General features: G+C 37.2%; 1 protein-coding gene across 3 annotated transcripts; it reads right to left on the reverse strand.

The window, feature by feature from the left end:
* Positions 1-392: 392 nt before the first annotated feature.
* Positions 393-14,761, reverse strand: LOC111341358 (doublecortin domain-containing protein 2). 3 transcript variants are annotated; one of them, XM_088750208.1, is made up of 13 exons: positions 14,365-14,761; positions 14,173-14,227; positions 13,513-13,610; positions 12,478-12,547; positions 11,502-11,560; positions 10,763-10,849; positions 10,073-10,132; positions 6,253-6,298; positions 5,625-5,684; positions 4,073-4,340; positions 3,047-3,115; positions 2,547-2,719; positions 393-875 (listed from the first exon to the last, which is right to left on the reverse strand). In XM_088750208.1, the coding sequence occupies exons 1-13, from the start codon at positions 14,631-14,633 to the stop codon at positions 636-638; spliced, it is 1,554 nt and encodes a 517-aa protein (XP_088606334.1). In that variant the 5' UTR covers positions 14,634-14,761; the 3' UTR covers positions 393-635. The 3 variants fall into 3 exon arrangements, with proteins under 3 accessions (XP_088606334.1, XP_088606333.1, XP_088606332.1); XM_088750207.1 differs by having other exon boundaries at positions 4,067-4,337; positions 14,365-14,760; XM_088750206.1 differs by having other exon boundaries at positions 4,067-4,340; positions 14,365-14,760.
* Positions 14,762-16,266: the final 1,505 nt, after the last annotated feature.

Below are 16,266 nucleotides of genomic sequence, written 5' to 3' on the forward strand. Positions count from 1 at the left end.
TATTATTTAGTTCTTATTAACCGAGCGGGAGGTCTGTATGGGAGAATCTTGACCGAGGTCGCCAGTACAGACCGAACGCAGCGAGGTCTGTACCAGCGACCGAGGTCAAGATTCTCCCATACAGACCGACCTAGCTCGGTTAATAAGATGTTTATTAAATGGTTGTCTCGACTTATCTGCCAATTTTTTATGTTCTTTGTACCTTTTTTTCCTAGAACGGTCTAGATGCCGGTCTAGATTGGAAAATCTGGACCGCTTTCAATATTGATTTCAGCCAATCAAATTCGATTCGTGAATTCAGTAGTTCCCAGTCCTTGTGAGACACAGCCATATAATAAAGTGGATTAATACTGACACATTCCCTTCCAAAATAGAATAAGGACTACAACGCGTGATGATCAACTAAAATCTTTTATCCAAAAACGTAAATCAACTAGTCACATCTTGAGTCCTTAAAAATATGATTCCTCCTCGATAATTCTTTCCTTTAACTGCATAACATGGAGAGAAACTGTCTTAAAAAAAGATGATCTTTTCTTTCCTTCGGGAAAACTGTGTAAGAAGCCACGTTTTTACTCTGAAGAACACGAGTTGCATCTACTTCGCTACTAACTGTATAATCAAAACAAATAATTTCACTGTACAGTTTCCTGTGGTTCATGATCATTTTTTGGTTCATTATGGTCCACTGGCTGGTTAAAGCCTTGTGGCTCATTGTTCTCAGTTGTAACAATCTCCTCTTGTGCCTCGCTATTTTCAGTTGTAGTAATCTCTTCTTGTGGCTCGTAAGTGTCTTTTGGCTGAAGTTGTTCTTGTGGTTCTATACTTTCATTTGTGTCATTTGGCTCAATTTGTTCACTTGCTTCTGGTTGATCCTGAAAGTAAAAATAAAAATATCCCAAAGTGAGTTCCTCCAACTATTAAATATTCCTCTAAAGTAATTGTCACCTTTACCTAAACTGACTCTAAAAAGGATACCTCACAACTGATTACCACCAGGAGTTTTATCAATTATTCTGCCGCGTTTAAAACACAACAATATTCATGAGTACGGAGAGAACAATGCAACGGAGTCTGCATTTCCAATTAAGATTTTGGGCCCAATTTAGCAGTCAGCTACCCTGATTGATAAAATTAGTGACTCTTTTTCCAAAGTAATTTCGAGCCGTAAGGGAGGAAAAGAGAGCATCGAGCTACGATGGAACTGATAGCCACTTGCCACTGAGAAGGCCTTGTTCTGGTTTAGCCTTCGCTCCGACGAAGGGCTAACGCTCGAAACGTCAGCTTTTACAATCGTAACGGTGGCCAATTTACCATTTCAACTTTGTTGATATATCCAAACTATTTCGTTACTCCCACCGACGCAGCCCCAAACAGTTTCTTTAGAAACTATCAGCTTTTATTCAAAAACGAGCTTTGACGTAGAAATACAAAATCGTTTCATTTCCGGGGAATTAACATAACCGTTGCATCATGAGTTTTCAGCGAATAAAAAATATCTCTTCTGCCCTCAATTAACCTTGACAGTCACATTGTAGTGCTGAGAGAAGCTCTACTCAGTTTTAGTTCTTCTGTTCGTGGTGTCTCTATACTCCATGACAACATGCTCCATAGCAACATGGCCAATCAAGCTTAATAACAATCTAGTCTAGTCATTTCTGACGCACCTTTTCTCTGACGCCTTAACCTCTGTAACGAAGACTGTGACTTGACAAATGTACCTTCCTTTTGAGCTACCTGATACATTTAACTTTTTCTGTTAAAACTGTCTAAGATAATACACTAAGATACAATGAATATATGATACCATAAGTTCTCTTAACTGAATGGACTACACTAAATCTCACTCAGCTTAGCTTTCCCTGCTGGTTTCCACTGCTCTCCTTGTCGCAAGTACTACTTTCTCAGCGGCGTTCTCAATATGTCGCTGTCGTTGTTTTACGTCTCAATTCGATTTGTTTTTAGATCGTTTGCCTTTTTTTTTTTGTTTGTTTGTTTGTTTTTTTCACGATTTGAAGACGTGGTGAACACTGAGCAGTACTAAGCCGCTGTCGAATATGCCTTTCAAACCATCATGGTTACAACATTACACTATTATTTGCCGAGCTGGTGTGAACCCTTGAACTCCCAGAAGTGATTGACATGTAACTTCTCCCTATCATATCTATACACTATCCAGCTAGCAGGTAATGACGATACTTCAAATCATCATGTAGAAGTTATCTTGATGTTACAACAAATTCTCGTGACTAGTTTACAAGGAAAAGTGTGGCAGCTAGAGGGAAGAATTAACAAGCAGATCTTAAGAGTCCAAGGGTTAAATAACCAAAGTGGATGATAGGTGAAGATTACGAACCCTAAACCGCATCTGAGTGCATATTGCGGAGATTTCTCATCATTAGCATTTATAAAACGACAATACCTCTGTGTGTGTAGGTTCCAAAAGCGCTGCTAAATACGACAACTCCTTTCATTTACTTTTTACTTCTAATTGTACCAGTGTTGAAAAGTAATTGACAACAAAATTGCATGTTCCAGTCACTTACTCTTTCATTGTCATAATCTTTCGTTTGAACATTTTCCTCCACCTCGTCCCTTTCTTCTTCATTGTGTACCTCGTCTGTAGAAGTATCTGGGTTGGGATGGTTTTCATCTTCGATTTCTTCATCAGCAACCTCTTCAGCTGGCATTTGATCGATGGGCTTGTCTTCTATTGTTTCTTCAAAAAGAAATAAAACATTTTCAGTATTACTTTAATACAATACAATGTAACAGAAAGGTAATGCTGTGAACGTTATAGTATACCACATTAACCCTGGACGTTCTACTCAGGCGAAATTATGCGCACGGTATCCAGGACAAGACAGGGGGCATACACAAAGGACTACTTGACGTTGGATGTACCTCAAGACAAGTAACGTTTACATGAAACTAATATTCAAACAGTATGTGACATTAATAACCAGTTATAGTAGATAGTAAACTAATATTCAAACAGTATGTGACATTAATAACCAGTTATAGTAGATAGTAAACAGGGCGTCACCTCTGTCATCTTGGATTTCTCTGGCATCCTCTTTATTCTCGCCACTGGCTTCATACACTGACGGCTTCCCTGCAAAGAGTAAAGGTGTCAATGTCAAACAAGTGAATATTTATAGGAATGAGTTATTACGAGGCAGCTACCAGCACCAAGCTGTTCAACCCATGGTGACGTAGTGTAGCTGAATTCGTCACCTGCTTAGGCTTGTCAGAGTTTAGTTCACCTTCAATGCCCTTTTGGCCTTCGAACCTTCAATAGTACATGTACCTTTGCAAGATGGCTCATATCTTTTTATTTACTCATATGGACAGTATTTACTATTTTTTTGTGTGCGGGCAGAGCAAGTAGTCTGTTTAACTAATATTGATTTGTATGATCTAAGATGTTTATAATTCATGAGGCTCTAAAGTTATAACTCTTTAGTTCAAGAGGGGGGCATGGCTTTCCAAATTTGAAGTACACAACGGGCTATAATCAGAGACCAGTTGGGTATTCACACAGCCAGGGGTTTCATTAAGGGCCAGGCACCGGGCAAATTGACCAGTTGTGAGGACGGTTTTGCCCACCTGATTTGACCATCTGGAGGAAAGTCTATCTTATAAAGAAGTTCAGTTCAAAGAGTTTTACCCGCCCGTGAAAACCAGTTGCCCTCCTGCAGAAAACAATAATGAAACCCCTGCACAGCACAGCCAAGGAGTTGAACTTGGGATGACTGAGAACAAATTCATGAGTAGCTGGTAGAGGACTTGAACCAGGGATCACCAGATTACAAGATCAGCACCCAGCTAACCACTCGGTTTCATGGCCTCCTCACAGGAAGGCTTATCAGAGTGTTCACATCACCTGCCTCAACACATTTGAGTCATTTTTAGCACCCCTGAGAACTGTTTTAAGCCATAACAAAATGTTAGAATAAACACAAATCACAAGGAACAAGAAACAGCTTCACCAAGGAAAAGATTACTACAGATTGAAAATTACATCTAGCACATCAAAAAAGACCCACTGAGTTTTTATACATACCATTAGCTGAACTATCTTTTCTGTCATACACAAAATTATCAACTGGAACACGGTTGTCTCCGAGAACATCAGCAACCTGATTCTGTAAAGCTTCCTCTAGGGGTATATCCTCAACCTCTGATTCATGGGGAGAGTCATTTCTTTCTATCTCATGGCGTCTCACTGGCTCATCATCTCTAAGAGACTCGGCTAGTGTGTCTTTAAAAGAATCAAAGGGTGAAAATGGCTCTGGTTCATTCCTTGCTGTCATGTATGGGGGCACACTGTTCACCTGCTGAAAAAAGTTAAATAAAATCATGGTTAAGTGATGGTGCATGTACACTGTCATTATCCAGTTCTGGCTAAACTATACAGATGTTTAGCCTTGCAAAAGATTGAAGGTGGAGTGTCAATATCTCTGTCAGATCTCCACTACAGGAGGTACAGCTGTGAAGCCTCTAAATTATAGGCATTGGGACAAAATTTTTATTCATTTGTTACATGTACAAATTACTGCAAGTAAGAATATATAAAACATTATCAAAGACTGATAGTAATTTAGATAATATTATGGATGGGCAAAGGCCTAGTTGAAAAAAAGTAATTGTGCCTTGTTTTCAAGAAGTATGACATTTGACATACAACTGTATCTTGTCTTTTTTTTTTATTGACTCCACAAACTGGTGCTTCACTTCTTGGTCTAACTACCCAGTACATACTGCACTTGTAAATAGTGCTTTTTTAGAGCATACTTAGTCTAAAAAAAGTGGATAATGTTTAAGATCCCTCTGATTAGCTTATCAAAGTCCAAATATCCTTGCATGGCTATTCGCCTCCAAGCAACTTGCATTGGATTTGCACTGAAGATATTCTAATTGTTGCAGAACATGAAGAGCTAACAATACACTTTTGTGCCATATCAGCTCACTGGGTACACTAAACAAATATTTAGCTCAGTGATGGTGGCTAACTAACAACTATTCACCAAAGTGGAGGTGGTTAGTGGTGGATATTTTACTGAGCCACGAAGCAGCCAGGTAAATATCAACCACTAACCACCGACACTGAGGTGAATAGTTGTTTTAGTATGTACTAAAACAGTGAGATAATTACACCACCGTCGTTAATTTGAGTGATTTCTTCGCTTGTCACGGATGCAAACCGGAACGCCATTATTTCCCGAGTTGTTCGGAAGTAAATAACAAAGGATATTTGGAGTTTTGACTAGCCAATCAGAGCGCACCTTCATCGCTATCCACTGTTTTAGTATATACTACTGGCCAATATTTACCTTGTGACATTGTTTAGCCACAGATTTGTTAGTTTAGAAGTGATTGGGGAGCACCACTTACCTCTGAGCAGTGGATGAGGCAGAAAATCACTCACCAAGAGTTGAATAAAATTTCTAACAATAATTTGGTGTGTCCATATAAAATAAAAGCACTTTTTCAGTTTCTGTGTGGTATACACCAAATATGAAAGAGGTGGAGATTTACCTCAGCTTCACTGAATAATTGTGTGATTTGATTTACATACTACATCAAGTAACTACATCAAGTAACTTTTAATTATTACTCACAGGCTCCCCATTGTCAGCCACAAATGACTTCTTTTTTGTAGCTCGTTTAGTTCCTCCTCTCTAAACAAAAAAAAAAAAAAATCACACAACAGCATTATTAAAATCAAATTCTACTTGTTGTTAACAAATTAGTTTGTTGCTTACTCATGTGTTTTCCAATTTGCTGTTTAATTACCTTGAACAGCTGTAAAGAAGTGGACAACAAACACTCGATCAACAACCAATAAATTCATACTTTGGACCAATTTTACATTGATGCAATGCAATCTTTCATTAATGAATTTCAATTTAACTTAAAATTCACTAACAAATATTTCTTGAGGGCCTGAGGCCTCCCATATTTTATCATGTCAACATAAACAAAGTTCTCACTTCTGATGAGATTGAATTTGGGAAAAATGTGAATTTGTATCCCAGGTGCAGGGAAGGAAGAATTCGTCACAGACAGTAGTGTTTACAGTACAATCTCTTGCAACAGGACTGCTATACAACCTTAATCTGCAATTTTAACTAAACCCCTGATGATAAATGATACCATACTGTATGTTCAATATTTACCTCACTGTACACGTTTTTACAAAGACCCTGAGAAACACTGTAAACTTTCAACTCAAAATTACTAACTTACCTTACTGGGGGGTTTTCTTTCTATCCCTTTGGGTTTGGTTGAGGCTCTGTTGGAAAATAAATGATGATCAGTGATCAAGTAAATCTCCTTTTACAAACTGACATAATTTACATTGGATACATCAACAAAGTTGAAATGGTAAATAGCCCTTTTTACAGTTCCCGGCGCCATATTGGATGTGTAACCGCGCAAACATGATAGCGAGGTTAGTGTTAAGTCGCGTTGCGAGTTCTAGTGAGAGTTTAGTGAAATGTGGTGGTGCTCTGTCCTTTTCATCGAAATATTTCGACAATGAACGATACTTTCCCTACGCAGGATATTCCTCCTTCCTCCTCGAAAAGAAGAGGAAGACACTGTGCCGCTTTTTGTTTGTGCTAATAGCTATTATGACACAACAGGCAATCCAACAGGTCTACATTTCTACTCGTTTCCGAATGACGTCCAGCAGCGAATCAGATGGTGCAATCTCCTGAAGCGCCAGCATGGAAAGGACGGATTCTTCATCACAAAATCAACTTCTTTGTGCTCAGAACATTTCAAAACAGAAGACATGCGAAAAAACGTGGGCAGGTCGCTGGAAATTGGTGAAAGGTTTATAATGTTTGTACGGTTGTTTTGTTGCTTGGATACCAAAAGAAAATGGAGCTTTGATTTTCGGTATTGTAGTGTTTATGCTGGGATTTTTTTCTTCTTATTAAAAAGTGACATTTATATCTCTTTGTGCACTGTGGTCTTATACGATATCTGTGAACTGAATGAAAAATTATAAAATTATAATGTAAAATTAAAATGTAAAATTAAAAATTTAATAAAATCATGAGTTTATTATTATATATATGGGCAGAACCATCTCGATTAAACTAGTCAGTACCGAAAAAACCACGGAAAATGCTTGCTTAAAGGGTCCCAGTAGCAACTGTGACAACTCAAGAAGAGTCATTTGAAGTTGAACAGGAATCATTTCACCAAGAAGTTGAAGCAGCTGTGTCAACTGTCAATGCTGCTTCATCTTCACCAGCCCTGCAACAATCAGATGTTCTTAAGCTGCAATGGGAAATAGAGCTACTGCAAGTACAATTAGCTGACTTGAAAGAAAAACTAAGTGAAGTTGAAAACGAGGGGGATATTTATTGGCGTGCCAATTTTCAATTGACAAAATTAAAGATGATGAGTCTGCGGTTCTATTTTATACTGGATTCCCAAACTATGGAGCACTCATAAGCTTCTATAATTTTATTGAACCAATGCTGGCAAAGATGCAGTACTGGAAAGGAGAGAAATTGTCGAAAGAGAGTCAGCATACCAAACAGATGATAACAGAGGTAAGCCGGGGCCTTCAAGAAACTGTCATTCTTGGATGAATTTTTACTCATACTTATGAGACTAAAGGCTGGGTTATTTGTACAAGATCTTGCTGATAGATTTGGGATCAGCAAGAGCCTGGTGTCCAGAATCTGCATTACATGGATTAATCTTAACTATGTGGAACTGAAAGAACCTTTCCCATCTCCAGCACAAGAACTTGTTTACAAGAATATGCTGCAAGAGTTTGCTCAATATGCAACAACTAGGATTATTTTAGACAGTACAGAACTGTTTATTTTTTCTTCTGTGAATAATAATGTTAATTATTGTCAATAGGCTCTTCGAAATGTTATGTTTGAAGAATAGAATTTTGAAGCTCCTTCCCATAAAACATAGTTTAACTCGCGTTTTATTGTCATGCCAATCACTTCTCTTATTTACACAATGTACAATGGTACCTTATCTTGATTTTACAAGCCCAACATCATCTTTTTTCCCTGAGTACTAACAACATTAATATTAATATTTCTTAATGTAAGGAAAGATTACACCTAAATCAATTTGAGCATTAAATTTGAGCTGGTGAAGGTGAAGCAGCATTGACAGTTGACACAGGTGCTTCAACTTCTTGTTGAAATAATTCCTGTTCAACTTCAAATGACTCTCCTTCAGTTTTCACAGTTGCTACCGGGACCCTTTTAGCAGGCATTTTCCATAGATTTTTCGGTACTGACCAGTTAAATCGAGATGGTTCTGCCCATATATATAATAATTAAACTCATCATTTTATAAGTTTAAAATTTTACATTTTAATTCTACATTACAATTTTATAATTTTACATTCAGTTCACAGATATCGTATAAGACCACAGTACACAAAGAAAAATAAATATCACCTTTTTAATGAGGAGAAAAAAATTCCCCCCCCAAAACAAAAATCCCAGCATAAACACTTCAATACCGAAAATCAAAGTAGGCATTTTCTTTCGGTATCCAAGCAACAAAACAACCGTACAAACATTATAAACCTTTCACCAATTTCCAGCGACCTGCCCACGTTTTTTCGCATGTCTTCTTTTTTGAAATGTTCTGAGCACAAAAAAAATTGATTTTGTGATGAAGAATCTGTCCTTTCCATGCTGGCGATTCAGGAGATTGCACCATCTGACTCCTGCTGGAAGTCATTCGGAAACTAGAAGAAATGCAGACCTGTTGAATTGCCTGCTGTGTCATAATAGCTATTAGCACAACCAAAAAGCGGCACAGTGTCTTCCTCTTCCTTTCGAAGAAGAAGGAGGAATATCCTGCGTAGGGAAAGTATCGTTCATTGTCGAAATATCTCGATGAAAAGGACAGTGCAAAACCACATTTCACTTAACTCTCACTAGAACTCGCAACGCGACTCAACACTAACCTCGCTATCATGTTTGCGCGGTTACACATTCAATATGGCGCCGGGAACTGTAAAAAGGACTATTGGCCACCGTAATGATTACAAAAGCTGACGTTTCGAGCGTTAGCCCTTCGTTGGAGCGAATAGAGGAATTGTGGGTTGTGTGTGCTTTTAAAGGCAGAAAATGGGGCTACGTTATTGGTGGGAACATGGCAACGAGAAAAACATGAACAAATTAGTGGAATGAAAAGCGTTCATTGATCCCTGTGGGATTTAGACTGCCGGTTTGAAAGATGAGCTTTTGTTCAAGATTTTTACGGCTTTCCGTGCCACCTAAGTGCAAGGAAAGACCGCAGATTGCCATATGTTGCTTAGAATGGTTAGGTAAATTAAAATGTCTAGTGACTGGTTTCGATGTGTCCTTGTCATTCCTTTCCACGTCTCGAAGGTGTTCTCGGAATCAGTCACCTAGTCTTCTGCCTGTTTCACCGATGTATATCTTTTTGCAATAAGTGCAAGTTATGCAATAGATTACATTGGCGGAGGTGCACGTGAAGTGATCGGTGATCTTAATGGATCGTTTAGGTCCCAATATTTTATCAGTGTTGTGAATGAAAGGACACGTTTTGCATCGTGCACGAGCGCATTTAAAAGTGCCTGGTTGGTGACTAGTCTGAAAAGAACTTCTGACCAAAAAATTGCCTATGTTTTTGTTTTTTTTGACATAATTTACTATTGCAGTGAATATGTATGTCAAAACACTTTTATGTTAAAGGAAGAGAAATAATTTCCAAGTGCAAAAAACTGATTTATGAGTAAGTATTGTACAAAAATGGTCTTGAATCATGATTTTTTTCCCAGAATGTTTCCACATGAATCTTGTCAACCACAGACTGTACTCAGATGAATTTATTCATGGACAAATAACCAATTTTTTTTTTTATCTTTCCTCAACACAAATGTAATTGTTATCCTTGGAATACATATCTTTATAGGTGTGTAACCTAACTACCACTATCATAGAAATCTTAAAGGATACAGTTTTTTTCTTAACTATTTTGCCCAGTTCTAATACTAATCGTGGCTATAAAAAGGAAGTGAAAAAACAAAACATAATCACACCTTCTTGGAGTTAGCTGGGTTGCTACTCCTTGGTCACTGTAGGTAACACTTCTATCAAAGCTGAAATCAAAATCCAAAGAACATTCAGGGCAAGAAACTTTATTTTCAACTCACTTTTGATTGGAAAAGTTACCCTTCCCAGACATTTGGATGGCCCAAGTTTACTGGACTGACATCAACAATGAATAATCAAATTGATGAGCACAAAAAAGTATATAGACTCAATTACACCATACAAGTAATTGATATTTATCATATGACCTGTCTGGCCACGATAACAGAAAGCTGGCATGGGTAGGACCAGACAGTTTGATATTGCTTGACTGGAAATGATGCAAGGGCCTCGCTGCACCCGATCCACGTGCCATGACCTCTAGCCAACTATTTTAATTCCCATCTGGCCCTCGCACTCAGTCAATGAGTATATAATTATGTAAGTGACTTTCAGACCCACTTTCTTCCAAAATGTATTACTTTACTTTCTACAGTACTGTACAGTAACAATTTAAAACACTTGGAATCCAGAACAAAAATTACAACAATCACTCTTCAAAATTTGTTAGTGCATGCACATCAGTCTGTTCCTTAACACAGCTTTTTTCTTATTCACACCAAAATATATTCTAAACTTAAAACCATGGATACTTATCAAAGGAAACATCAATAAAGAAGAGGTTGGACTGAACTTACAATCGTTCTCTCCCAACAGCAACATATTGTCCACAATCATTCAGCTGTGATGGTTCTGATATCTTTTGACCATCTATGGTAAAAAGACTGAAAGACAAACAAAACAACAGCTCAAAGATTATCTAGTGATGTTCCTAAATGATGAAATAGTTGCTATTTTTCACTTCACACCTCAATCAAGTTTGGCTGACTCTCAATTGAGGTTCATATCTACAGTGCTGATCAAAAGTTGTCTCCATCATACTTGCCTAGAATAATTGAATGTGGCAGTGTTTCTCCAGTAGTTAAATCAACAAAAGACTGTGTAATCCTTTAAAAAATTGTTCCATACAGCCCTGTACAGGACAAAACTTAATAAAATTCTGGTTCCTTAAGGGTGTATTTGGAAGTGTCAAAGAGATTAAGCAATCGGAATTTTTCTTTTTGCTTCTTCATTGGCCTTTACAATCCCTTACTTCATTAGTGTATCTCTTTTGTCCATGCTGATCATATATTTGCCCCTTTCTCCAAAAGATAATGTTGTATCACAATTCCATCATCTTTTAGCTACAAACAGGCAACACTGAATAGGGAAGGGGGATCTTGTCAATGATTTATAGCATAGAGTAATGAAAATACATGTATCTGTTTTATTCTGACCATCAGTTACAAAAGAACTGTTAAAACACAAGGTACTGACTAACTTTGACACTGATTGTTGATACTTCATTGAGGAATTTAAAAGGCAATCATTACTTACTCATAAACAGCACCATTCTTGCTGACTGAGCTCACTTTATCATTCACTGACTCTAAAACCTAAATCATTTAGGGAGGGAAAAAAAACATGATTAGCTTATTCCAATAAACGTACATGCCGGTACGCTAACTTTGATCCTTTAAACCACGAGAGTGGCTAGCATTTAATTTCTCCCAACAATATCACCCCTGAATCACACATGAAGGTCACTGAAGGATAAACCACCATCTAAAGAAGCTATTTATTATAAAAGCATGGAGAATATGCATTCTGAGTTGGGGCATAAAGGGTTGAAAGAATTATGCTCCAGAAAATTACACTTTTTTACTCTGCCAATTAGAGATGGAAGATTCATTACTTGTTGTCTTCAAATGTGCTTAAACTTCAAAATCTTTTCATGCTTCCACCATTTTGAAAACAATTCAGTTAACCTAGAGAAAGATGCTCTAGTATACCTTCACTCTACTATATATTATTTACAGGCTTTCCATTCAATAGACATGGAAAGTCTTGGGATTCATTTTTTTTATTCTTGGAGCAAACTGTTGTGGAAGAACTAGTTATCTGAATTATCCACTTGCATTATGTTAATCCAAACCAGATAGTTTTTTAATTAAGCTAAATTCCCACCCCCTCCTATTAACTTGATCCCTCCAAAATAGTGATTTGATCTTATTTACCAATTGACCTTTATCTGCTGATTACATTGAAATTCGCATAATTTTAAACCTCCAACTCCCATGATTGACCATTAGACAATAATAACACAATATCAAGCAGACAAGCAACATTAGTAAAGAAAACTAGCATTAAGGGGATTACTTGCTGAGCTAATACCAAATTCTCCAAACAAACATCAAAATCACTGTGTGGCAAAAAGTGAGAAAAATTAGCAATTTATTGATCTTGAGAACCGAAGGGTTACCGGTACATCGTATTTTATACACTGTATGACTTGGTAGATAATTCACCTCACCTGAAACATTTTAAAGTCTGTTCGCAACTGGACTCTTTTTGGTTTAGCAACAACTCCATTACAAAAAACACTGTAATCATCAAACATAATACCACCCTTAATCATAAGGACATGAACACGAACAGTATTATACAACCATACAACAAATTACTAATTATAGTAAATTTCGTTAATTTTGCTCATGACAATCATGCGTCTTTATTGTATTTTATGGTACAATTGTAGATCATATGTAGCAAAATCTATCTATTACAGAGAGTGAGTTTTTTCATAAGATTTCTATCATTGAAGGCAAATTTTTTTGACAACTTTAGTCAAGGTTAACGTGACAGGGTGAAAGTACCTAATTTTAATTGCTCTTTATTTATGAGTTAGGATGCACCTGTTCAGTTGGCACAATATGGAATGGAACAGTTTGGAATAATCAACAGACACACGGCCTTCAGTAAGATGCCAACTGCATTATTGCCCTGATATTTACTCAGGTACACTAATTTGTACAAGTCATCTCAACAGGCTCTGCAGGAGCTATGTTATAATCAAACCCAGTACAACTGCCACAGTGCATTTAAGTGCACTGATCCCCTTCATAACCTGAGTCCAAGAGTTAGATGGAAGCTAGTCATGGGTCCCAGTCAGCCACTTTAAAATGAAACAACACTGCTATGCAATTAAGAAGTTTCATGAGCCTTTTGCAACTGATTTGGGGATTGTGCTTAAAAGAGGGCACCCCTTGAAAAAAAAAAAAAATTTAACCAATACTGTGGCACTAAGTTGTACACCTTCATCATGGATGTAAACAGTCAACTGCATCACCTCTTGAAGGTTGAGTTTCAAATCATGCTAAGTTCGATTTGGTTTACTTTTTTGTGGTTATTCCAAGGAGCTAGATTATTAAAGTGCAGTCACCATGTTCAATAAAGCATCCACGTTTGTATTTTTAACTTTGCGTAATAATAATAATAATATATATTTTAGTTACTTAGTGATGGTAACTACAATTTATGGTGAATATTTTAACCGATCGCTACTTACATGATTGTTTTAATTTCTTCCTTTTTCCGTAGACCGCTCACCCTGGCTCTGCCCGGTACGTTTCCAAACTTGCGATGATTTAGCTGGAGGAAATTGACCTGATAACGAAATGCAATCACGAAATGACAATCGGATCCGCAAACAATGAGGGACGTGTACACTGACAACTCCTCGAATAATTTCAAATAAATGCTGCGGAAACTGCGACCACCCGATATGTTTAATCATATTTCTTCTTACCTGGTCGTTAATCCTTAAACGATTAAAAGATTGACGTTTTTTTCGTCTTTATTTGAATATAACTCCTTAGCAATTAGATTAAATATTTATTTAAACATTTACGTGTTTAATTATTCATGCATTGTAACCCCACTTCGATACCAAATTTGTTATTGAACTCACTCGGCCTAATTACGCTCTCCCGTCTCCATGTTTAATAGAGAAGCTATAAAATTATCTATCAAAAACTGAACAATTAACAGTTATTTTTAAAACAGAGATTTGCGATCGAATATGCGATCATTAAAAAATAGCCCGAAAACATTGCACAAAATATTTGCCTTTGATTGCCTAAATCAATGCACGACAAAGTATACAAAAAAATTGGACCTAGAGTAGATATTAACTGTATGTTGACGCGTTTTGAACAACAAATCTTACTTCAGGTCCTTTGAGGGGTGGTAAACGGTGTGGCCTCGAGTCTTTTACATCATATCTGAGAAATAAAACGAAAGCAGACTCTTATTACATAAAGAGTTTGCATTTGTGAACAAAGATCAACCAAATGACACTTGATTAAGTATTGCTTGGCAAACACGAGTTTGATCGCGCCATCGCAAACAAAAATCTTACCCAATTTTTTTAAACGGCTCTCTTCCCTTAACGACATAAGTACAGTCCCTCTGTAGATCGTCAAGCGTTCTGATACGATGTCTTCCACCTGGAGTCCTTATTTCTCGAGCTGGTGTACGAAAACTAGCTGCCACAGTATTTAAGAAAGATTCAAAGCTTCGCATGTCTCTGTTATTAACAACTATACGCTTTCTCTTAAAACTATCTCCGTTGAGATGGACGAAAACCGGCTTTCCCATCATATTTATCCCTCTCTCTTGAGCAGCCATGTTCCCGGAATCTTATGTTACCTCACTTAGAACTTCTAATTAAGTTTAAGACGAGAAACACACTATTAGGTAAGACATGGTAAAACCTCTCATGGTTCATTTAGCTCATAGTGACCTCAGTAATTGTCGAGTGCGCATTATGGGATGTCACATGATTTGTTTACCCTGGTGACGTACATAGTTACCAAATCTTCATCAAAGTCGAATTAAAAACTCATTCGCATTGATTTTAGTCAAAGCCCTACTGAAGACTTGGATTTTTCATGAAAGACCCGAGCGTTTTACAAAAAAAGCGAAAGGAAAAAGAAACGTTCGTTGCTATCCAACGGATGGCGCGAAATAACCACGATTAAATGATCATTTCGATCCAGAATCGACCACGAACTTGTGATCGGTTTGTTGTGATAATGATGTAAGTGCCATTTTTGTTGGGTCTAACCTTTGGCTACCCTGCGTGGGCTGTACATCGAGAAGGAGTTTTCTTTATCGTGGCTCAAAGAAAAAAACAATCTTTCTTTTTCTCAAAACGTCGCAAATTTCATGTGTTTCTATTCTATGCACTAGTAATCTTAAATTAAATCGAAGAAGCTCAGACGGCAGGGAGAGGAAACATCAAAGATCCGAGAGAGAATGAAACACAAAATGACCTTTAATATAAACAGAAGGATACGATAATTGCACTGATAAATCATGTCGTTAAAACATTAAGTTAATCATTCTTCTCAGTTCTAAGTATTATTCCGCAGAGTTCATCCTCTTGGCTTTACATTCAAGGCAAAAAATCGAAAAACCTAGATGAGTACGTTTGGTTCTATAGCACTTAAGGTTATAAGTTTAACGGCGGCTTCTAACCATGAAATAATTTTACAGTTTCATAAATACAGAAATGATGTAAATTGGAGGTGCGTAAAACAAGTTATCGTAATGAAAAGGTACATCTATGCGGGGCGAAGTGGTAAAAAAAAAAAGAAATGTTAAGTTATTTCAGCAATGCAAAATGCGCGCTATTACTGGTCGTTTTTGGACGCTCTTTGAAATCAAAACATTGCCCCAAACGGAATCATTCGTGGCTTAAAGCTGATATCGTTCTCACTGACATTTATTTCTATAAAAGAGTTTTGGTTTGGATTTGCGTGGAAGGTGCGTGGTAGGGCGTATAACGTTTGCGAGACAATACCAAGAATTTAAACCTGTATTCTCTGCATCTTCTACTGAGATACCCACCGTTGCCATAATTTATACAAAAAATAAACCGTTCATTTCTTTTACTTCTCTTCTCTTCTTCTAACCACTATGACTGACTACCGACCCACTTGTACAGGTTTTTATTTGCACAATCGAATAGGCCTGTCGGCCAACGAACCTTGGAAAACTAAATCATAAATTCTTCAAAGACTACAAACTGTACTCGTCCTTAGTACGGGCTCGTGCAAGTTATTCAGCTTTAAATATTTTCTCGTGCTGATTACACTAGAAATCATGTGATTACAAACTGCACTCATCTCAGTTACAATTATAAACATGACAAAATTGAACTTGGAGAAATGACATTCAAGTTTCAGTTCAAGAGTTACCGACAACTAAACAAGAAGTGAAAATAAGAAACTCATCGTGATATCTAAAACTTGAATTA

Source organism: Stylophora pistillata, chromosome 2, assembly GCF_964205215.1.
Source record: "Stylophora pistillata chromosome 2, jaStyPist1.2, whole genome shotgun sequence".
Classification (NCBI taxonomy): domain Eukaryota; kingdom Metazoa; phylum Cnidaria; class Anthozoa; order Scleractinia; family Pocilloporidae; genus Stylophora; species Stylophora pistillata.